Source organism: Cheilinus undulatus, linkage group 7 (assembly GCF_018320785.1).
Source record: "Cheilinus undulatus linkage group 7, ASM1832078v1, whole genome shotgun sequence".
Classification (NCBI taxonomy): Eukaryota; Metazoa; Chordata; class Actinopteri; order Labriformes; family Labridae; genus Cheilinus; species Cheilinus undulatus.
This window is the reverse complement of record NC_054871.1, coordinates 48,191,932-48,212,851: the sequence shown is the minus strand read 5'-3', so window position 1 is coordinate 48,212,851 and position 20,920 is coordinate 48,191,932. Positions and strand designations below refer to the sequence as shown.

Genomic DNA, 20,920 nt, shown 5'->3' with positions numbered 1-20,920 from the left:
TTGTTGCACAGGGGCATCGAAATATGCATGAACAAAAAACCCTGAAGCACAAAGTTTCAGTCAATGTTAGAGAACTTTTCAGTTAAAACTTCATTTCACGCAGTTTGTTTATTTATTTCTAAAAGGTGAACTGAGAGTAACCTCTTGTTGCTAATCAATCTGAGTCCAGTGTTGAGTTCAAAAGGAATGGACAATGTTTTTAAAGAGATATAAAAATCTTTATATAAAGTTTATGGTTGTGGTTCCCATGGAAGTTAACTTATGGAAAGTATGAATGGTGTGTTTTTCTATTTTGGGGTTCTTCTGTCATTGGTTAGTTAGTCTTGGAATAGACCATTTCTTGTAATCATAGAAACGTCGTCTTTATGGCATTTTTATGTTTGTTTTGAGGATGCTTGTACAACGAATAAATGCTTTGTAGCCTTAAATCTTTACGTTTTAATGATTATGACTGTTTTGCTCATGAAAAGTATCGTATAGTCATGAACAAACCTATCATTGCCAGTATCGACCCTCCTTCTGTGAAAGTGGTACGTTCCTGTCAGTCTGCTAGCAGTAGAGGGAGGGTCAACATGGCGTCTGAACAGGTCCGTTATGTTTAATATTTGTCGTTTTTCTTATATCTGACTTTGATTTTTTGCGTGGGTGTTTTTTAAAGGATATATTAAATATGTTGAGAATAATCAGATGTTTTGAATAGTGTTGTTCGGGGCTGTTTTATCGATCCTTCGACATGCCTAGTGTAATAAACACTGGCCTCCTCTTCGTTATTATAGGAGCGTTATATGTAGGTAAAATGCTGTGATTGTAGTATAGCTGCCGTTTGACACCAACGTCGCGTTGCCAATGTAGGAGCATGTAAGATCTGTAATGGACAGACAGTTTAGTTTTGTTAAATCTTGCAGCTAAAATAGGTGCAGTTTATTTTTAGTTATGGCCACAGACAGACAGGCAGTCGCAGGGTATTTAACTGATGCATTCCAACGCAGAGCAGCAGACTCTGAAAATAATAAATATTCTTTATTGTTGAATTAGAGCTGTTAACATTTAAGCTAACATATTAGCTTAACTAGAAAAACTGGCGCATGTGACTATAACATCCTCCACAAGGACAAAACAATGATGTTGGCGGTCTGCTCTATTGTGTTAAAAATCACAACTTTTACTTATTGATTTTACGTCAGCATCACATGCATTTATTTAACTAATACACTGTCAAGACTGGACACTGTCAATAACAGCAATCAGTGAAAAATAGATGGAAAATTCTGAACATATACAGTATAAACATGCGAATGAAATACTTTTGGGTCCAAAAACATAAACGATTGAAGACATGAAACTCTGACTGTTTTCAACCCTGCCTTGTTAGCTGTGTTTGGGAGCATGCTGATCGTAAATATGACAGCCTTCAGTGTTGCTTTATCTCTTCAGGAGCTGGTTAGAGTGGTTGGTTGCACTATTAGTGTGTCGTTTGGTCCCAGATAGCGTATTGACATTTTTCAATCAAAATTTTTTACATAAACACATGCATACATGCAAAAATCCCCTTTGATTAAGCGTCATCCCTTCAGCATGTTAGTCCTAAGCATGTTTTGCATCATGCTTATGGCAATGGGACATCCTCAGTCTTGAGCACTGTTTATTTAATCTATAAAGGTAACTTTTGAACTGCAGTTTCACAATTTTATAGAGATTAAGGATTGATAATGTTATGGTTTGGTTGATGATTCGTTTTCTAAGCATTAAGACTGGGCAATTAATCGCAAATTAGATTAAAATGCAATATGACCTCCTGCAGTTTACGAATTGCAGAAGTTGCAATATGTCTTTAACTTGAAATTGGTCAAATTACCAGTTTAATACATTCATGTTTTGCAGCAGCAGAGATTTTATGAACATTATGCACACATTCAAGTGTTTTTCTTTTAGAATGGTTTACAAAAATCCTACTTTCTTGAGCAAAAATAATTGCAATTTGATATTTTCTAATTGTTCTGCCCTAGTTCATTCTATCTAATATTGATAAAACTTCGTGTTAGCTCATGGAAGTCATACCCCTAGCCACGATCACTTCCCATAGCCAATGACAGCTCTTTCTCTCAGCACACACAGTGGTCCATTCAAATATGATGTACTGCACGTTAATCCATGCTTGCATCAATGCTAATGCAACACAATGCTGCTGGAAAATCTTCACCTCCCCCACCCCAGCTGCCTCCTTTATAGCATATAACTCTACCCTCATATTCAGATTCATGCTATTATGGATTAATTGCTTCTGAAATAGTTTCATTGTCTTCAATATACATTCTCGTAAATGAATCTATACATACAAGGGTTTATATGCGCTCCCTGGAAAGTCGAAGAAAGCCAAAGCAGCTGCTTGACTAAATCATTGAGCATTTTTTTCAGCAGAGCCTTCTCTGCCAAGTAATTGGTTGAAAAATATGTAAGATGAGGAACCTAATAATAATCGCACATTAAGTCAGAATTGCAATATTGGGGAAGAAAATCACAATTAGATTATTTATACAAATCGTTCAGCCCTACTAAGCATAGAGAAAAAGGTAATGGGACCAAACATTGCCATCATTATTGTCAATTAGACAGTGTGTAGGAGTTTGTATGCAGTTTTTGATAACTGATAACAAAAATGTCATCAAAATTGGGCATTTATGCCTTTTTCTTTTCTTGCTTTTTCATTGATATTTTTTGATTTTTATTAATATTATAGTTTAAGATTCTATTATCATGTCAGCCCTCCTCACTGCAGTAAGAGTTATATGTGTGTTTGATTTTAATCTTGCCATCATGTTTGTTTCACCCTGCAGGAGAGCTCCAATGGGCCGGTGAAGAAGTCGATGCGAGAGAAGGCGATAGAGAGACGCAACATCAACAAGGAACACAACAGTAACTTTAAAGCTGGGTATGTACCCATAGAAGAAGAACGTCTCCATAAGACGGGCCTGAGAGGGCGCAAGGGGAACATGGCTGTGTGCATCGTCGTCCTCCTCTTCCTCCTCGCCTTAATTAATCTCATTGTGAGTTAAGAATGTAATGAATCCTCTTTATTACACATTTAATGACTGTAAAGTGTTTACATTCAGTGCTGCCTTTTCCTCAGATAACCCTGGTGATATGGACGGTGATACGCATTGGTCCAAACGGCTGTGACAGTATGGAGTTCTTCGACAACGGCCTGCTGCGTTTCAAACAGAAGGCAGACATGGGCATTGTTCACCCGCTGCACCGGAGCACAGTGGGAGGACGAAAAGACCAGGACCTCGTCATTGTGGGCAACAACAATCCAGTGAGAAACATTCACAGTGAAAGAAAACATGTATGAAACCCAGAAAAGTGTGCACACTTCAAAAACATCTCTTTTATTTCATGTACATCTCTCCAGGTCGTGTTCCAGCAGGGCACCACAAAGCTGAGCGTAGAGAAGGATAAGACGTCAGTGGTCAGCGATGTGGGCATTTCCTTCACAGACCCTCGCACACAGAACACCTTCTTTAGCACAGACTTTGAAAACCACGAGTTCAACCTGCCCAAAGGAGTCAAAGTTCTCAGTGTGAAGAAGGCATCGACAGCGAGGGTGTGTATGAGACTCATGACGTCTGATAGCTGTGACTAAAGCGTGATTCATTTATGATTTTAGGCTTTCATAACCAGCTTATAAAGCTCTGTCTAACCCTGCATTAAAAGCTGGAATCTCAGAGTTAAATAGAGTAGGTTTGTAGGTGTTGATAAAGATTTTTTGTTTTGTTTTTAAGTTATAAGACTCATGTATTGGCATGTGACTGTAGGCTCTGCTGAGTCGTCTGAGATTAAAGCTGGGAAGTAAAATAATCTCCATATGATATCTTGTTAAATTTATGTTTAAAACACCAAAAAACCTTTTTCATTTGCTTCTCAAGATGAAAAATTCTCCCAGTCAATCCTTCTCCATGTTTTTCCTTGAGTCCTTGATTCAAAACAAAAAGAAAACTGGAGCTGAGCAGTGCGTTTGATTTTGTCACCTTTGTAATTGTTTTGCTTTCGAGCCCTCCAGTGGTGGAATTTACATGTTTGTGCATTTAAGCACCTAAAAGAGGAACAAGATGAGATGTTAGTGGCTACGCTTGCTGCATCTGAGGCAAAGTTGTAATAGTTTATGATTTTTCATTAGTTTTGATTTTTATTTAGAATTTATCTTTTGTTTAAAATGTCAAGTTTTAATTAGTTTGTACTGCTAGTTTGTTAGTTTTGTTTAGTTTTTATTATGCAAAAATGCTTTATTTTAGTTTAGTTTTTATTAGTTTTAGTGTTAGTTTGAGTTTTTTAGGCAATACGGCACACCAGTCAGGGGTGAGACCCAAAACTGCTCTTCACTTTTTATTTTATTTGTTTAATTTTAATGTTTGAGTACAACTCAAGACCTACAATTACCACTGTGTGAAGTCTGCTACAATCAGATCTAGCAGTTTTACCCTCTCCAGACTTTGGTATACATGTAAGTTAGCGCAGTGCTGTCAAAGACTAAAACTAAGGAGATTTTGTCTCTGATTTTATTTCATTTTAGTTTGTTTCATAAGCACATATTGAGTTTTAGTTAGGTTTTGTTTTTTCTGCAAAGCTTAGTTTTTATTTAGTTTCAATTTACTAAAATTATTTATACATTTGAGTTTTAGATATTTATTCACCTTTAGTTAACTAGAGTAAGCTTGATCTGAGGCCCTACCAACGATAACTGAAATACAGATTTTTATCATTGAACTGATTTATTCAGCATTTCACATAGTGTAATTGTATCAACGTCATAAATATCTTACTTAATTATCTTAACAAAGTCAAAAGTAACACAGCTTTTTTAAATGTTCAGTGAAAAACAGTAGTGCAGATGAATGAACAACTTTCCAAAGTTTACTATGTTTACCATTAAGTTTAACTCTTCATTGTCTGGATACTCTACAAACTGACTGAATTATCACTCACATTTTATGTGTGTGTCTGTTTTGTTCAATAATGGGGAAATAGCAGGAAAGCTAGTGATGTTTCTCGGTGTATGATTTTCCATCTGATTGCTTCTGTCTGATTTTAGATCACCAGCAGTGCAGCCTCTGACCTGAGCATCAAAGGGGACGGGAAGGCCATCATTCGTGGAAATGAAGGCGTCAACATCATGGGACGGACCGTAGAGTTCAAAATGGGCGGAGGCATCGAACTCAGGGCTGTAAGTCTGAACTGCAGCAACAGGTCATGTTAATATAACATAATCTGCGACTCTGACGTTTAGGATTGACTCAGTCTCACTTCCATAAAAAAATCCCTGAAGCGATATGTCTTTTAAAGGGGACATATTATTGAAGAAATTACTTTTTCAGGCTTTTCTAACAAAAATATGTGCCCCTGGCCTTTCCACAATCCCCTTAAGTACCAGAAGAATCCATTCCCTCTCTTTCTCCAGCTTTCAGAAAATGTGTGCTGAAACAAGCCGTTCTCAGATTTTCCCATCATGAGTTAGCCCGCCCCCAGGTTCGGTTGGTCCTCGCCGCTTGGAAGAAATTACCGCCACATTCATTAAACAACGTCCATTTCCTGACAGGGGCAGAGTCAGACAGCTCATTAACATTTAAAGCAACAGACACACAAACAGCTCGTTCTGAGCAGGGCTGGAACAGAGGGATTTTTAAGCATGCAAAAATTCAATACTGGAGTGTTTTTTCAGCAACAAACTTCACAGGCATGTTTTGGGGACCTCTGAGAACAATGCAGACGTGTCTTAAAAGGGTAAGATATGTGACCTTTAAATGCAGATGCTTTAATAGCTAAGTATAAAGCTGATGGAAGTGGTATTGTGAGGTTAAATTGTGGATAGTTACTAACAAACTTCTTTTCTTGAACTACTTTATTTACCGGTTAATGGTTATCTATTAAATGTGAAGATTTGATAGATGAAGAAAAAGAACAAACACAGATGTCTGTCGATACCCTCTTGCTGCCCCTCCACAATAATTCAGCTACAGTTGCAGCAAAAAATAAAAACTAAAAAACATTAAACAAGAAAAAGAATCAGAATGAAATCATGGGAGGAAGGTCTGGGAGGCTTTGACTCAATTTGGAGCAATAAAAAGATCATGTTGACACTGCACACTTCAGGATAATTAAGTTATAGTTTGTGACAACCCTGTGAGTTTGTGATTCAGGGGCCAAATCCGGCCCGCGGAACGATTTATCTGGCCCACAAGATCATACCATATTTGTATTATAACTGGCCCATTAGTATGAGGTCTGCAGATTTCCTCCAGTATAACAATATAAACTTCAACTTGATTATTTAAAACATCCTTGTTAAGCTATAAAAATCTGAAAAAGTAAAGAGTAAGAAACATTTCATAAAAAGTCAAGAATGTGGGAAAAGAAATAAATCAATTTTTTTATTTCATATTTTCAGTTTTGCATCTGAAAATTACGAATAAAACTTGTGATTTTGAGGTTTAATTTCATACTTTGACCTTTTCAACTCAGAATTTGGAGTTTAATATATCATATTTTTATCTTTTAGATTCCCAATTTTAAATTTTCAGTCATATTTTGACCTTTTTAGCTCCTTACTTTGGCTTTTTAATCCCATATTATTACTTTTAAACTCATGATTTCATTTTTTTCTCATAATTTGACATTTTAAATTAATAATTTTTACTTTTTCTATCATGTTTTAACCTTTTAGACCTTCAGTTTTAAAGTTAAGTAATATTTGTAAATTTTTAATTCATTTTGAACTGTAGCTCATATTTTGACATTTTCAACTCCTAATTTTGGCTTTTTAATCCCATAAATTTGACCTATCAGACTCAATAAAAAATTTTAAGTATTTTTTGACTTTAAAGTCATGTTTTCAAATTTGTCTCATATTTTGACCTTTTAAACTTATGATTTTAACTTTCTCCACATATATTTGCTCTTTAAAAACATTATTTTTCTATTTTTAATATCATGTTCTGATCTTTTGAACTAATAAATTTGAATTTTTATCTGAGGTTTCAGCCTTTAAACTTTTCATTTATGTACTTTTTTGAATTTCCAAATGATTTATCATCGGTGCTGTTGTTTTTTCATATTTATATTACTGGTGACAATGAGGTTGGCAGTTTATGGTTAAATGTTGACCCTGTTAGGCCGTCAGGTTAGGCCTAAATCCAGAATCCGGCCCCTGCTGTGATTGAGTTTGACATCCCTGGGATACGTTGTCAGGAGAGGCAAATCTGGCCTCAAATTTTGCTTAAAACCCTGTAGTGTGTGGCCAGCCTTTATTTGTTAACATAGAGACAGCGACTTTAAATCACTGCAGATAAAGAAATAAAAATATTCAAGTCACACACTGGAATCAAATAATTCAACTTTTTTCTATCAAAAACAGGTCAGTTATCCATTCACTGTTGAATATTTGAGTCTTTGCTGAATCTTCAAATGAACATGTCATGTTTTCTCTTTGCAGGAGAACAGCATCGTCCTCAACGGATCAGTCATGTTCAACGCCACCCGTATCCCTAACTCTGCAGGCGACGTGTATTTTGACGAAGGCATGGAGAGGTACAAACTCTGCATGTGTGCAGATGGGACTTTGTTCCGTGTGCAGGTGAAATTTCCCAACATGGGCTGCCAAACTTCAGACAACCCGTGTAGGAAAGCTCGCTAGGAGACCTCTGCTGTTACTATGATCCCTCACAGCTGAAGTAGATCACTTTTTTCCTTTTAGAGATCATTCATCATGACTTGCACATAAGAATAATACCTCTGCGGCTCACCTGTGGGTATTTTCTGTTAAATTTTGTTTGCCAAACTGGAGTTTTTGTTACAGATTAATGCCACTTGGCCAAAGATATTAACATGCTTGTATGTGCCGAAGTATTTTTAATTTTGTTGCCAACTTTATCTAAAATGCAGACCAGGAAAGAATAACATTCTGGCCATTTGCTGATGCTAATATTTATCTCATAGATCTTTCAGCTGATTTTAAACACATCGCATCTCTCATGTTGTGGAAATAGCATGTAATTACTCTTACTTAGGGATGCACCGATGCACCAGTTGACATCTGCCTCCCTGTCAGTAAATAGCTTTGCATTCATCATTGTTGTTTGCTGATACTTGTGTGTTATGTCACACTGGTTTAATCAAGCTTGCAGGTGGGTAAATCTAGCACTCACAGCAAGAACAGGATGTCTCCAGAATATTCAATGGCAGGCTGACATGAGCTTTATGCATCATCTAACAACCTTGTTGCTTTGCAGAGTTGCTCATTTGCAGCCAGTGAAGATCTTTAATTTGGCAGATAATCTTTTTCTATTGTATCTACAAAAACAGGCTGATGATATTGTGCATCCCTAGTCTAGAGATTATTTACAGTGATAAAAAGCTGCAGTATTTACTGTCTGCCTTACCGTCCAGTATTATAACCTGACAAATCTTGTAGAGGGTTTGTATCAGATCTGATCTTCTGTTCACTGATCCGGCAGCTGTGTTTGATATTTTCTTTTATGCATTTACTGACAGGCTTACAACACTATATGGTATAAGGATTTATGTTTTAAAGAGACTGTAAACATGGTACATTTTCAGCTAACTTAAAGTAGAGAAGGTCTTGTTCTGCACATTTTGGACTGTTTATCATGCAGGTGCCAATAGATTTAAAGGGAAGATGAAGAATATAATATATTTAATATTCTTATTTTGTTGCCAAACCTTTTTTAAAGCAAATATTGAAGTGAACAAGAGTGTGTGCGCTACAGATAAATTAAAGTCTCTGTAAATGTTTGTTTATTGATTTCAGGAAGGTTTAGAAACAGCCTGAGTTGAAATATTTGAGTGGTTTGAATTTTGTGCAATATATTATAAAAGATTTGATTTTGCTTTGGGTTGACATGTTTGTTTATAAAGTGCTGATATGAAACATTTCTTGGTGTTTTGTTCTCATTATTACAGAGGAATATTAACACAGCATTAAAAGTATCGGTACATGGTGGAAAATGTGTGTGAGTGCATGAGTTTAGAACAGGGATATCAAACTCAATCACAGCAGGGGCCAAATTCTGAATTTGGGTCCAACCTGAGGGCCGAGCAGGGTCCACATATAACCATAAACTGACAACCTCATTTTCACCAGCAATGAATTATGAGGGAAAAAACCTTAGCACTCATGATAAATGAATTTAAGATTAAAAATAATCAAAATGATAAGCTTAAAGACGCAAAATCTGAGATAAAAATTCAAACTTGTTAGCTCAAAAGGTCCAAACATGGCATTCAGATAATGTTTTCAAAAGGCAAATACATGAGATATTAAGTTGAAATCATAACTTTTAATGGTCAGAACGTGAGATAACATTTGAAATCATGAGTTTTAAAGGTCAAAATATGAGACATAATTCAAAATCATCAATTTAAACCATCATAGCATGAGAAAAAACATAAGTTTTGAGTTTCAAAGGTCAAAATAATACTTAAAATTTATAATTGAGGATCTTAAAGGTCAAGTTATGAGATAAAAGTCAAAGTAAAGAGTTAGAAAGTTCAAAACGTGAGAAAAATTTAAAATAATGAGTTTAAAAGTTCAAAATATTACTTAAAATTAAAAAACTGAGGTCAAAAAAGAAGATAAAAAGTAAGATAGTGAATTGAAAATGTCAACATATGAAATAAAAAGTCAAAACCATAACTTTGCATCATAAATGTGAGATGCAAAATTAAGAGTGTGAAATGAAAACAGAAATGTATTTTCCCACATTCCTGACTTTTTATCTAATTGTTTTAATTTTTTGCTTTTTCTAATTTCATGACTTAACAAGGATACTTGAAATCATCAGGGTTAGGTTTACATTTTTAAACTGCAGGAAATCTGCAGACCTCAAACCAGTGGGCCAGTTATAATAAAAATAAGATATGATCTGGTGGGCCGGGTGTATCTGTACAACGGTTCAGATTTGACACCCCTGGCTTAGAATAAACTCAAATGTTAAGGGAAAAGTCCATCTTTCAGTTTAACTGGAAAAAAAACAGAGCATTCAGAAAGTATTAAAAACCCCTTCACATTTTTTTTTAATTTTGTTATGTTGCAGCTTGATGCTACAATCAGTTAAATGCATTTTCATTGTCATCAATCTAAACTCAGTACCCCATCATGATAAAGTGAAAACAGTGGATTTTTTGCAGATTTGAAAAATATAATGCTGAGCACTGACATAATGATTCAGAGCCTTTGCAACAACTGTTGAAATTTAGCTAAGGTTCTTCCCATTACTCTTAATCTCTGCTGAGATGTTTCTACACCAAAACTATGACTAAAATTTTCATTGACAGCCTTTTTTTCCATGACAAAAACTAGACTAAAACTAACAAAAATAGATGTGTGATGACTAAAACTGACAAAAAGTCAGTTTAGTTTTCATCAAGATGACTGAAACTAGACTAAAATATAATTTAGTTTTCGTCAGACATTCAAAATCTGTGATATTTCTCCTCTTTTTAAAATTAACACTTATCTTTATTTTTATTAAAAATCCAAAAAGGGTGAATACTTTTTCAGGCATTGTATGCTTAGGGCTTCCATAGTTTAACTCTACTTTGAAAATGCAATATTTCCTCATCCAGTGAATTTATTGCCTCTGTCTGTTAATCTTTCTGAAAATAAGACTTTCACATTTTAATCTACTTTCAAAAATGTTTCAAGCTCACAAAGCTTATAAAGAATGATAATAATCCCTTTAACTCTTAACAGACGTGTGTGAAGAGACTTTATGTTTTTCATCAACTTTATGAAAAATGTGAATTAACAAGTAATCAGCCAAACTAAGAAATATTGCCAACTTTTCATTGCTGTTTGTTTGCATAAAGAAACATGTTGCCATGTGAAACTTCTTATCATTGGTTTCAGGGACTGTCTCAAGTGTTGACATGGTCATTTAAAATCATAAAAGATTACAGTTCCTCATCTGCAGGTTTATGGTCTAATAGAATGTGCAGGCGGGGGCAGGGTCCTCCTCGCCATAAACTGTCAGGACTGTAGTTATCATACACACAGAGGAAAACAATGACTGTAAGACATTAACCACACATGTAAATGATTGAATGAAATGCAGAATGGCATCTTTGGGAAGGTGCATGTTAAGCTAGACGCAGCAAAATAGTCCTCAGACTTTGATCAGAGGAGACCGAGACGGAGTTAAAGCGCTGACAGCACGCTGGGTGTGAGGAGATATTTACAAGTCACAAGATAAACAGGTGAGTCTGACGGCTTTATTTCAGAGTTTATAACGTGGATTTTTTTAATTCTGAGGATGTGATTAAGGGTGAAAATGTATTAAAGTTGGTATAAAGTATTCAACAGTTAATCAAGTGTTTACATGTCAGCAAATCACAAACTTTATAAAGCAAGTGCTACACACTCAGTCAAGTAATCTTTCTGTATGTGACGCCAATTCATGACAAATCTTATCTTCTTTATTAAACAGAAACAACAGATTAAGACAATTTTCTTTGTTATACTTTTAAAAAGACCCAACAATAATTAAATGGTGATACAGAAAATCTGCGTAGTATCAGTACTGACAGATAATAGCTTAAATTGTTAAATACTGTCTCAATAGCTACAAAAAAATCTGCCAACATATTTATAGTTAACATCAGCATAAATGTACCATAATGCACCATGTATCTATAAGATTGAATAAATATTTAATGATGCTTTAAGGCAGAATGCATTATTATACTATAATGTCTCATCCCATGAAGTTAACATTAAGTTTGTGGAGTGTTTTTTTAACAGAAAAGTCCATACCCATATAAGTATTGAAAAAAATAACTTTGGAAATTTTCAATATGGTATATTTAACATCAGCAAAATCAAATGTTGTGCATTCCTAGCAGTAATCCATCATCCAGAAGTCTGAGCGAGATACGTTTGTGTTTCATAAAATACTTTTGCTTTTCCATGCATTAAGTCATTTAATCATAAAATATCTGCAGTTGTGCTTCAAGGCTACCAAAAAATAACGTACCTCCTCCTCATAGAGTTAGCGTCGGTCACTAAACGGTCACTTTGACAAGAAGAGAGAAAAATGAAAGTAAATGAGCGCAGTGATGGCAAACGGACTTAAGATTGTACAGTGCCTTTCTGTAACCTGGCATTTGTTTCACACATCCATCTGGGAAATCACTCACAGACAGCGTTTGGGAAAGGGCAGAGCGTTTGAAAAAAAACTCTGAGGGTGACTGGATGAATGTTCTGTCTGTCACATCTTTAAGGGACAATCAGAGCAACAAAACGTGACGTAGCAGCTAACGAGCTGCGCCTGCGCCCATAAAGAAGGAGTTGACAAAAAATTGCACAACGTGAACCATGGCGACTGTAGACATGTCAGTACACGACTTTTGTTGTTTCTGAAAAGGAAACAACTCACTGCTGTTCTTTGTTCTTCTTTTAACAAAGAAAAGTCATCAAGTTCTGATAAAACCGGCGCTTTAGCAGCATCCATGCTAATCTCTTTCGCCGTAATTGGGCCTCTTGTTGCTGCTTGCTTACGTCACAACTCCGCTGCGCCAGAAAGTACTGCCCCTCAACACTGATTGGTCCTGTTACTTTCTAACCTGGCCCAAACGGCTCAGATGGGAGCTTTACAAAATGGATTTGCCAGTGAAAAACACGGAAACTGGCGTATCCATCTGCTTTGCAAGGTTAGCTTTTCTAGCCATCTGACTACTCAAAGCACTTTTACACTGCAGGTCATTCAAACTCTTTCACTCGACTTTCACACACGTGGCAGAGGTTGCTATGGAGAATTGGCCATCAGTGTTAGCTAATCCCATTCAAACACATCCAAACACATTTACACGCCACCATTGCAGCAGTGGGAACAAACTGGGGTTAAGTGTCTTGCTCAAGGACACAACAACATGTGACTGCAGGTGCCGGGGATCTAACCTAAAACCTTTTGGTTGTGACACAACCATCTCTACCTTCTGAGCCACAGTCACCCCAAACAATGGTGGGATAATGCGAGTGCAAAGTTTAGCATGGAGGTGTCAAACTTATGGCCCGCCAACAGGTGTCAAGCCGTTTGGGGAAAAAAAGGGAGATGTTTAAAAAACATTATTTTGTTGAATATTTACTAGTTTATATATGAAAAATACAAAATTTTATGAACTACCTTTAATTATAGTAAAGGAAGAGCTTATTAAGATATGATAAATGAGTTCAATATGGCACGTCTCTTTAGAGCAGGAAGGAATAGCATCAAAAACACGCACAGCAGAGCAAACACCAGCAATCATACTGTTCATAAGAGAGGCTGATACAAACAGCATGCTTTTAAAGAAGTATTTCTCTCGTCTAATTTTCTTTTGGTAAGTTGCAAAGATTTTATTAAAGATGAAGAATTTAACCATCATGCACAGCTGCACTCACCCTAATGGAGTCCAGTCCTGCACGTGCCTTAGCGAAGATGTTGGGCCTTAGCGAATGTGAGAGGTTTTGTGTTTTTTGTAAACCTCCCTGTGTAATTGACCGTCTGCCACAAACGCAGACATCATATCTCACTTTGGTGAGGGATCCGTTCAATCTCCTGACTGATTTAATCCCTAATTCTAATAAAATTATAATGCCAGACTAATAACAACTTAGTTGACTTATAAACAATTCAATATTATGTCAACAATAAGTGAAATTGTGATTTTGATCACTTAGGTTGAAACAGAACATTATTTATAAATCCACTGGTGTGTTTAACTCCAGGTCTCATCAAATGGAAAAAAATCCTCTCATAAAGGTGAATATTACTTTATAACTGATCATTTAGCCTTATCCTAATCTAGACAAAGTCTGTCCTATGTGATACTCAACCAGTGGCTCTAGAGCCACATGTGGCTCTTTTGTGAGGATTTGTGGCTCTTTTATGTCTAAATTTGAAATATGACTCCCCAGAAAACCTTAAAAACAGAGAACTTTGGCCTTAGAAACTATCCATTACAGGTCATTTTAATCTGTTTGTTTCCAGCACTTATACAGTTGGATTTAATTGTCAACCTTTATTTTTTTTCTCTGTATATTGCTATTGCCCTTCTATTTGTAATTTTTCCCCCGTTCTTCTTTTTCTGTCATTTTTAATCAATTTTTACTGCTTTTAGCCCATTTTTTTTTGTTCACTTATTTTTTTGTCACTTTATTCCACTTTTTGCCATTTTTTGACACTTTTCACCCATTTAAGCTACTTTCGCCATTAAATTCAATTTTTTCCTATTTTGCCAATCTTTGCTGGGTTTTTTATAACAAATATTTCCACCTTTTTGCTGATTTTTGCCCATTTTAGTCATCAGTAACTCATTTTTTGTTACCTCTCGCCCATTTTCGCCACTTTCTGCCCTTTTCGCCACTTTTTCTCCCCACTTTTGCCACTTGTTACTAGGTTTTGCCATGTTATGCCTATTTGGCCCCCTTTCACCCATTTTTGCCACTGTTTTGTTGCTTTTGGACCAATTTTGCCACCTTAAACTTATTTTTATTGCCCCTCAAACCCATTTTCACCCAGTTTTGCCACTTTTTTGCCTTTTTCTGAGCCTTTTTGCCGGATTAAACTTAATTTTATTGCCACTTAAACCCATTTGCACCCATTTTTTTTCACTTTTTTGTCTATTCTAGAGCATTTTTGTCAGATTAAACTTATTTTTATTGCCACATAAACCCATTTTCACTCATTTTTTTCACTTTTTGCCTCTTTTTGAGCATCTTTGCCACCTTTAACTTATTTTGATTGCCCCTTAAACCCATTTTCACCCATTTTTGCCACTTTTTGCCTCTTTTTGATCATCTTTGCCACCTTAAACTTATTTTTATTGCCACTTAAACCCATATTTGCCACTTCAGGACACTTTTATTATGGCTCTTGCAGATGTATTTTTTTAAAAATGTAGCTCTTTGGTTGAGCAGGGTTTAGTAACACTGTCCTATGGCATGAGAGGTCGGCATGTTTGGTCGTGGTGCAGCGCTAAAAGGCATCCAAAGTTACGCACAGGGATGCTCCAGTTCATGGCATGTGCAAAGATGTCAGAGGGACTCCGATAGAACAGAACAGGTTTGGATAAATAAGAACAGCATGATATTTTTGTCCCACTTGCTCAGGTTTCTCGCAGGTAAACCCTCTGTCTTTAGTAGCTAATTAAGATTTTGTGTGTAAACATGCAGCACTCTAAATGGTATGTTCATGTAATATTGAACACTTTATATAAATAAATATTCCTGCAGCTATTTTGCAGTATTTGCTCATACTGATGTAAAAGAAAAAAGTGCAGCCCATAGGATATCTCATTGGAGCAAATCTGCCCACAAACCCAAAACACCCCTGGTTTATCAGTAACCAGAGCTATCTTAATGAAAATCATTATTTCCTCATCATATTCTACATTTTAAAGCTGTATATAGTATTAATTGTAAAGATAACACAGTTAAGAATCGTAAAAAGCCATTATATCTAACATTTTTATTGTTTTGGGCTTTTTGAGGGCAGTTGAGCTGAGTGTGACAAGTGTTAGCTTAGCTCATTAGCCACCTAGCCTCACTTGTTAGCTAAGAGTTTAGCTGCGTTAGGTTCTGATTTCTTTTAAGATGGCTTTACAGGAATATCAACAGCTATATCTTATCTAAATGGGATAAGCGGTCAAGAGCTGTTAACGACAATAAATAATAGCACATGTACATTTTTATGAGACGAGGAGAAATCATACTAGCTAATAAATATTAGCCAATACTCAAGTAGGGTAGGGAGAGATATCCTGAAGGAAGAAAATGCACATTTCTACAAGAAAAGAGACATTCTTTGGTTCAAAGAAAGTATATTTGCATGATTGGTTGAATATGACATAAAGAAAACTAAAAAAAACTTGTTGCCAAATACACCTACATGGATTTGTGTTCACTAAAACTGTGAAACAGGTTGCAAACAAAAAAACTTTATTAGAAACTGTATATGCTTCCTTTTCAATGGATATTATACTAGGGTTGCTTCTTTTACCTTTATCACTACAAACTAATACTTCTTCAATTCCCTAAGAAACAAAATCCAGGTTTTTAGCATCCAGTATTAAGTAATGTCTTATTTTGAATTGTAAAAATTTCAGGCAACCTCCAAACACTGTCTGAATTGTATAATTGTATTGCTTTTGTCAATAGATGAATTCCTCTACCTTGCACCTGTCTTGCAAAATAGATGTAGTTTATTTCAGGCTTGTGTGTTTTCGGATACCGTTGATCATAGAATTATGGAGATTGTTTTGTATTAACATGTTTTGATGTTCAGGGGCTTGAAAATATTTTGGAAACTGATCAACAAAAGCACTCAACCAATAATATTCTTTTTCATTGGCCACAAAATAATCTATTTGAAATGGTTATTTCAATGGGGAATTTAATAAACACTTGTTTGATACCACAGCATTAGAAAATGTAAGTCCTTGACTTCTGATATTGAGCTGTTTATTTTTCTTTACCACCAAGAATTGCTGGTAAACTCCTAACTGCTGTCTTAATAGCACAAAAACATTTCCAGCATTTGGAAAGTGGGTGGAATTGGTAAGGAATTGCAATTATTGAGTAAAGATAATGATTGATTGTTTATTTTGGGTGTCCAGGACTCCTGCTTTTGTCATCGTGGTATCACATAGGTTTCAGTATGGTTTGATTTCAACTAGAATCACAGGTACTGTGGAAAACCTTAGTTATTAATCCCTAGAAAATTTACCAAGATATTTATGCATTTCTGTTCAGTTAAATAGTCCATATTGATCTTAAATGCTCTCTGCACCCTTAGGACAGCTTGTGATGGCAGTTGCACAGTTGCTGCTCGTAGTTGCCGTGCTGCTCCGTTGCACCTCAGCCATCCCGGCCTGTCCAGAGTCCTGCACCTGCCTGAGCCCCACCCAGCTGAACTGCTCATCCTCAGGCCTTACTTCGGTGCCAGGACACATCCCAGACTCTGTCGCTGAGCTCAACCTGTCTGATAACCTCCTCGATGCCGTAACAATCGACCAACGGCATTCTAACCTGAGGAATGTTAGACTGGGAAACAACAGCATCACACACCTGTCTCTGTGCACAGAGAGGAACCTGGGAAGGCGTTATGTCGGAGGGAGACGCCTTCATCACTTGAGACTTTGGCGCAGGCGGGGGTGTGTTTCCTGGGCCCCTAGCCTGCAGCTGTTATCAGCTGAGAGGAATCAGCTTGAACAACTCCCAGAGGGTGAGTCAGGCTGATATGGTCATACACCCATTTATAAAACGCTGTGGCACATGAACAGAGCAATAAACATTCCTGAGAGTGACCTCAGCACAAGACAGCATGTGAACATGTTACAACATACCGGAAATCTGAAACATCAGATATTACTCTTTAACTCATTTAAGAAAATAATAGTGGATCTTAAGTAATCATGGTCTTAATGCATTTCATCCTGACAGATTAAAAAAGAAGATAGCTAATTCATGCCAAGTACAAATGCTTAAAGATTTAATGCAGAACCACACTCATATTCAGTTCATGTCATCGCTCTGTGTGAAAAGTTTTACAATTCAAAATTCCAGTAAAAAAAGGCAAAAACATTAATAAGAGTCTAATGTTAGAGTAGGACCTCTTCTTTTGGGCAGAATAATGTTCAATACAGTATCACAGTTTCTCATAATAAGTGACAGAACACACCCATATGTACTAAGCCCACTCAGTGATATAAAACATTCAGCCTCAGGGTGAGGACCATGATAGGTGAGGTTATTCTGAAGTACAGAAGCCTACAGTGGCCATGGAAATTATTTTATACAATGCCATTATCTTGAGATTAGGGTTTATTGTTTTGCTATCTCTGAATGCAACCGCACATGTTCCTCACTTTTTAACTCCTTTGACTATTTCTTAGAAACCATATGTTTACCTTTCTTTTTTTAACAGTATTTTTATTGAGTTTTTCATGTTTTATGATATAAAGAAAAATTTAGAAGAAAAAAAACAAAAATGATAATACAATTACAAAAAGAAAGCAAAAATAAACATCAAGAAGCACAGTTATTGTTTAAGTGTTGTCAACATACAGATTTTACATGAAAATGTGGATAAGTCAACCTGACACGCCAGATGGATTTGTTTCACACATCAATCTGGAAAATCTCCCATACACAGCGTTTGGGAAAAAGGCAGAGCCTTTGAAAAAAAAAAACTTGGAAGGTGATTGGATGAAAATCTGTCTGGCACATCTGTACGGGCCAATCAGAGCAACAAAACATCATGTGTTCTTCTATTGTGGAGTAAACTCCATAGAGAGCTGCATAACGCAAACTGTAGACATGTCAGTAAACGACTTTTGTCGTTTCTGAAAAAAAATCCACTCACTGCTGTTCTTTGTTCTTCTTTAAACGAAGAAATGTCCTCAAGTTCTGATAAAACTGGTGCTTTAGCAGCATCCACGCTAATCTCTTCCAACATAATTGCACCGGCCTCTTGTCGCTGCTTGAGTACGTCATGACTCCGCCCTGCCCGAAAGTACTGCCCCTTACTCCTGATTGGTCCTGCCACTTTCTTACAAGGCCCAGTGTGTTCAGATGGGAGCTTTGCGAGATGGATTTGCCAGTGAGAAACAGAAACGGGCGAATCCATCTGCTTTGCAAGGTTATACACAAGTATTTTCTAAATAAGACCTTTTACACTGACAAAAATAAATAACATTGAAAAAAATGAAAATAATAATAATTGAAAAGAAAAATGCTCTAAATGAGAAGGGTACGATAAGATCAACAGTATTTACAGACCAAAACAAACCCCAGGCTGAGTACATTACCACATACTGATAGCTTTAATCAAGGTGTTGCTTTGGAAATTCTGTTCTTCTTGGGTTTTATCTGGTATTTAAGACAGGATGAGCTGACCCCAGATGCTGTGAAAGACTTCTCATTTGTTTTTAAGTGTATATGTAATTTCTTCTCAGGGTAAACACACAGACATTTCATTTAGCCATTGTTCAATACTTGGTCATTTTTTCCATGTTAATGCAAAGGTTTTTTAGCATGTAAAAGGCAGGGATCTAAGAAAATTTGTTCTATGTGTCTCATATTATGGTCTTTTGGATAGATGCCAAAAACAAAAAAACTATGGTCCTACTCTTATTCTAAATGAAATAAAAACTTCTGCATTATCTGTCCAGGGCTGCACGGTGGTGCAGGGGTTGGCGCTGTTGTGTCACAGCAAGAAGGTCCCTTGTTTGCTTCCCAGTCAGGGCCTTTCTGTACAGAGGTTGCATGTTCTTCCCATGCATACTTGGGATCTTTCCCGGTACTCTGGTTTGCTCCCACCACAAAAAACATGCCTGTTAGGTTGATTGATGACTCTTAATTGACCGTAGGTGTGAGTTTGAGTGTGCCTGGTTGTCTGTCTCTATAAGTCAGCCCTGAAATGTTTACCTTTTCTGTGTTTTGTCATTCTTTTCCTTTCCTTTTAATTCTAAACTGAGCTCAGGAGGTGTTATTAACACTGACTTTCCTCTGTGTTCGAATAAGTAACATCATTTCCACCTGTGCAGTTTACCAACTTTTCTCTCATTTAAATAAAGAGGAAAGAAAGATTCATTATCTTGAGAAAAGAGATAACACTAGATAAAGGATCACTCATGATAAGAATATGACTTTTTCTCTGTGCTGATATGGAGGAGCTGGGCAGTGAGTATTTCTTTAAGTTATCACTTTGAGATTCCAGGGTCAAGATCACCGACACGGCTGTGTGTGAGAATGGACAGATAGTCCTAGTAGAATCTACATACCCTGATCAGCAGTCAGGGTACGCTCACACAAAACAATAACGAAAGATGAGAAGAAGAGAAGCGCTGCTCGTCTTGACCAATCTCAGCAGCTCCTTGAATTAAGGACTGTGTTCAGAGATTCACAAACGAGGGAGAGCTGTAGTTAATGCTGGGTGATTGAAAGCTACACAGCAAATTCCCAGAGTGAAAAAATTGGGAGTTAAACAAAAAAGAGGGAAAGAGATAGATTTTCAGAGTACATTCACACACTTAGACTCCATCTAGTGTTTAGTGATGCTCCTGTGCAGTGTTAAAAAATGTAGTTCATTCACACGGTGTTGGGAGCAGTGAATCAACTCTGTTCCTGAGTTCATTCCCGACAGTTTTGTTGCCACACCTACACTGCCACTTCAAATCTGGGGAGCAGAGTTTTCCCATCATGCATTGTGTGTTTAGATGTATTTTAGATGTTTTTAGATGTATTTATATATGTTTAGATGTGTTTAGATGTTACCTGTTGTATAGTTATCACTGCTGTGCTTCATTTGCTCATGCTTCTGGTGAATTATTGTTGATTTGATGTTAGATACATCTGCACCATGAGTGACACTGTCCCTTGAGTTATACACTTCCCACACATGGCATTAATTTGTATATGTCAAGGGGCTGTGAACTATTAGTCAGTTTGCTCCATTCTGATGAGAAAACAGCAGTTTAGACACAATGACACATGCCTAATGATAATTGCCAGGTGTTTGTGGCATGGTAGATTTTCACCTGGTGGTTTTTAAAGGGATTTGAAATATAACTTCTGTGCAAGAAAAAAATTAACACTATGAAATGTTAATTACAAACACTGAGAAAGAGTTCATGTAACTCAAGATGGGAGTTAATTTTACTCTTAGTGAGAGTAGTATTTAAACTCCCGTAAGAGTTTATTTTAACTCCTGATAAGAGTTAAAAATCAACTCCCAGAAAAGAGTTACTTTAACTCAGCTCTAGAGTTTATTCAATGGTCTCACATGTACACTCAGATTGAGTTGATTTTAACTCACACAGAGTTTATTCCAGTGACCTGAATTTGCTGTGTATGCATTAAGGCCGTCAAGAT

General features: G+C 36.4%; 2 protein-coding genes across 2 annotated transcripts in view; both read left to right on the top strand.

Moving 5' to 3' along the window:
* Positions 1-536: 536 nt before the first annotated feature.
* sgcb (sarcoglycan, beta (dystrophin-associated glycoprotein)) lies at positions 537-8,940 on the top strand. The gene is made up of 6 exons (XM_041790595.1): positions 537-587; positions 2,835-3,044; positions 3,128-3,313; positions 3,410-3,601; positions 5,087-5,218; positions 7,484-8,940. Exons 1-6 carry the CDS (start codon positions 573-575, stop codon positions 7,682-7,684), a joined length of 936 nt encoding a protein of 311 aa, XP_041646529.1. The 5' UTR covers positions 537-572; the 3' UTR covers positions 7,685-8,940.
* A 2,251-nt stretch (positions 8,941-11,191) lies between these two features.
* LOC121512045 (serine-rich adhesin for platelets) overlaps positions 11,192-20,920 on the top strand; it is a 31,708-nt gene continuing 21,979 nt past the window's right edge. Inside the window, exons 1-2 of the mRNA XM_041791026.1 lie at positions 11,192-11,265; positions 16,842-17,270. Coding sequence (XP_041646960.1) covers positions 16,853-17,270 — 418 coding nt within the window. The 5' untranslated portion in view covers positions 11,192-11,265; positions 16,842-16,852. The remainder of the gene's footprint in view (positions 11,266-16,841; positions 17,271-20,920) is intronic.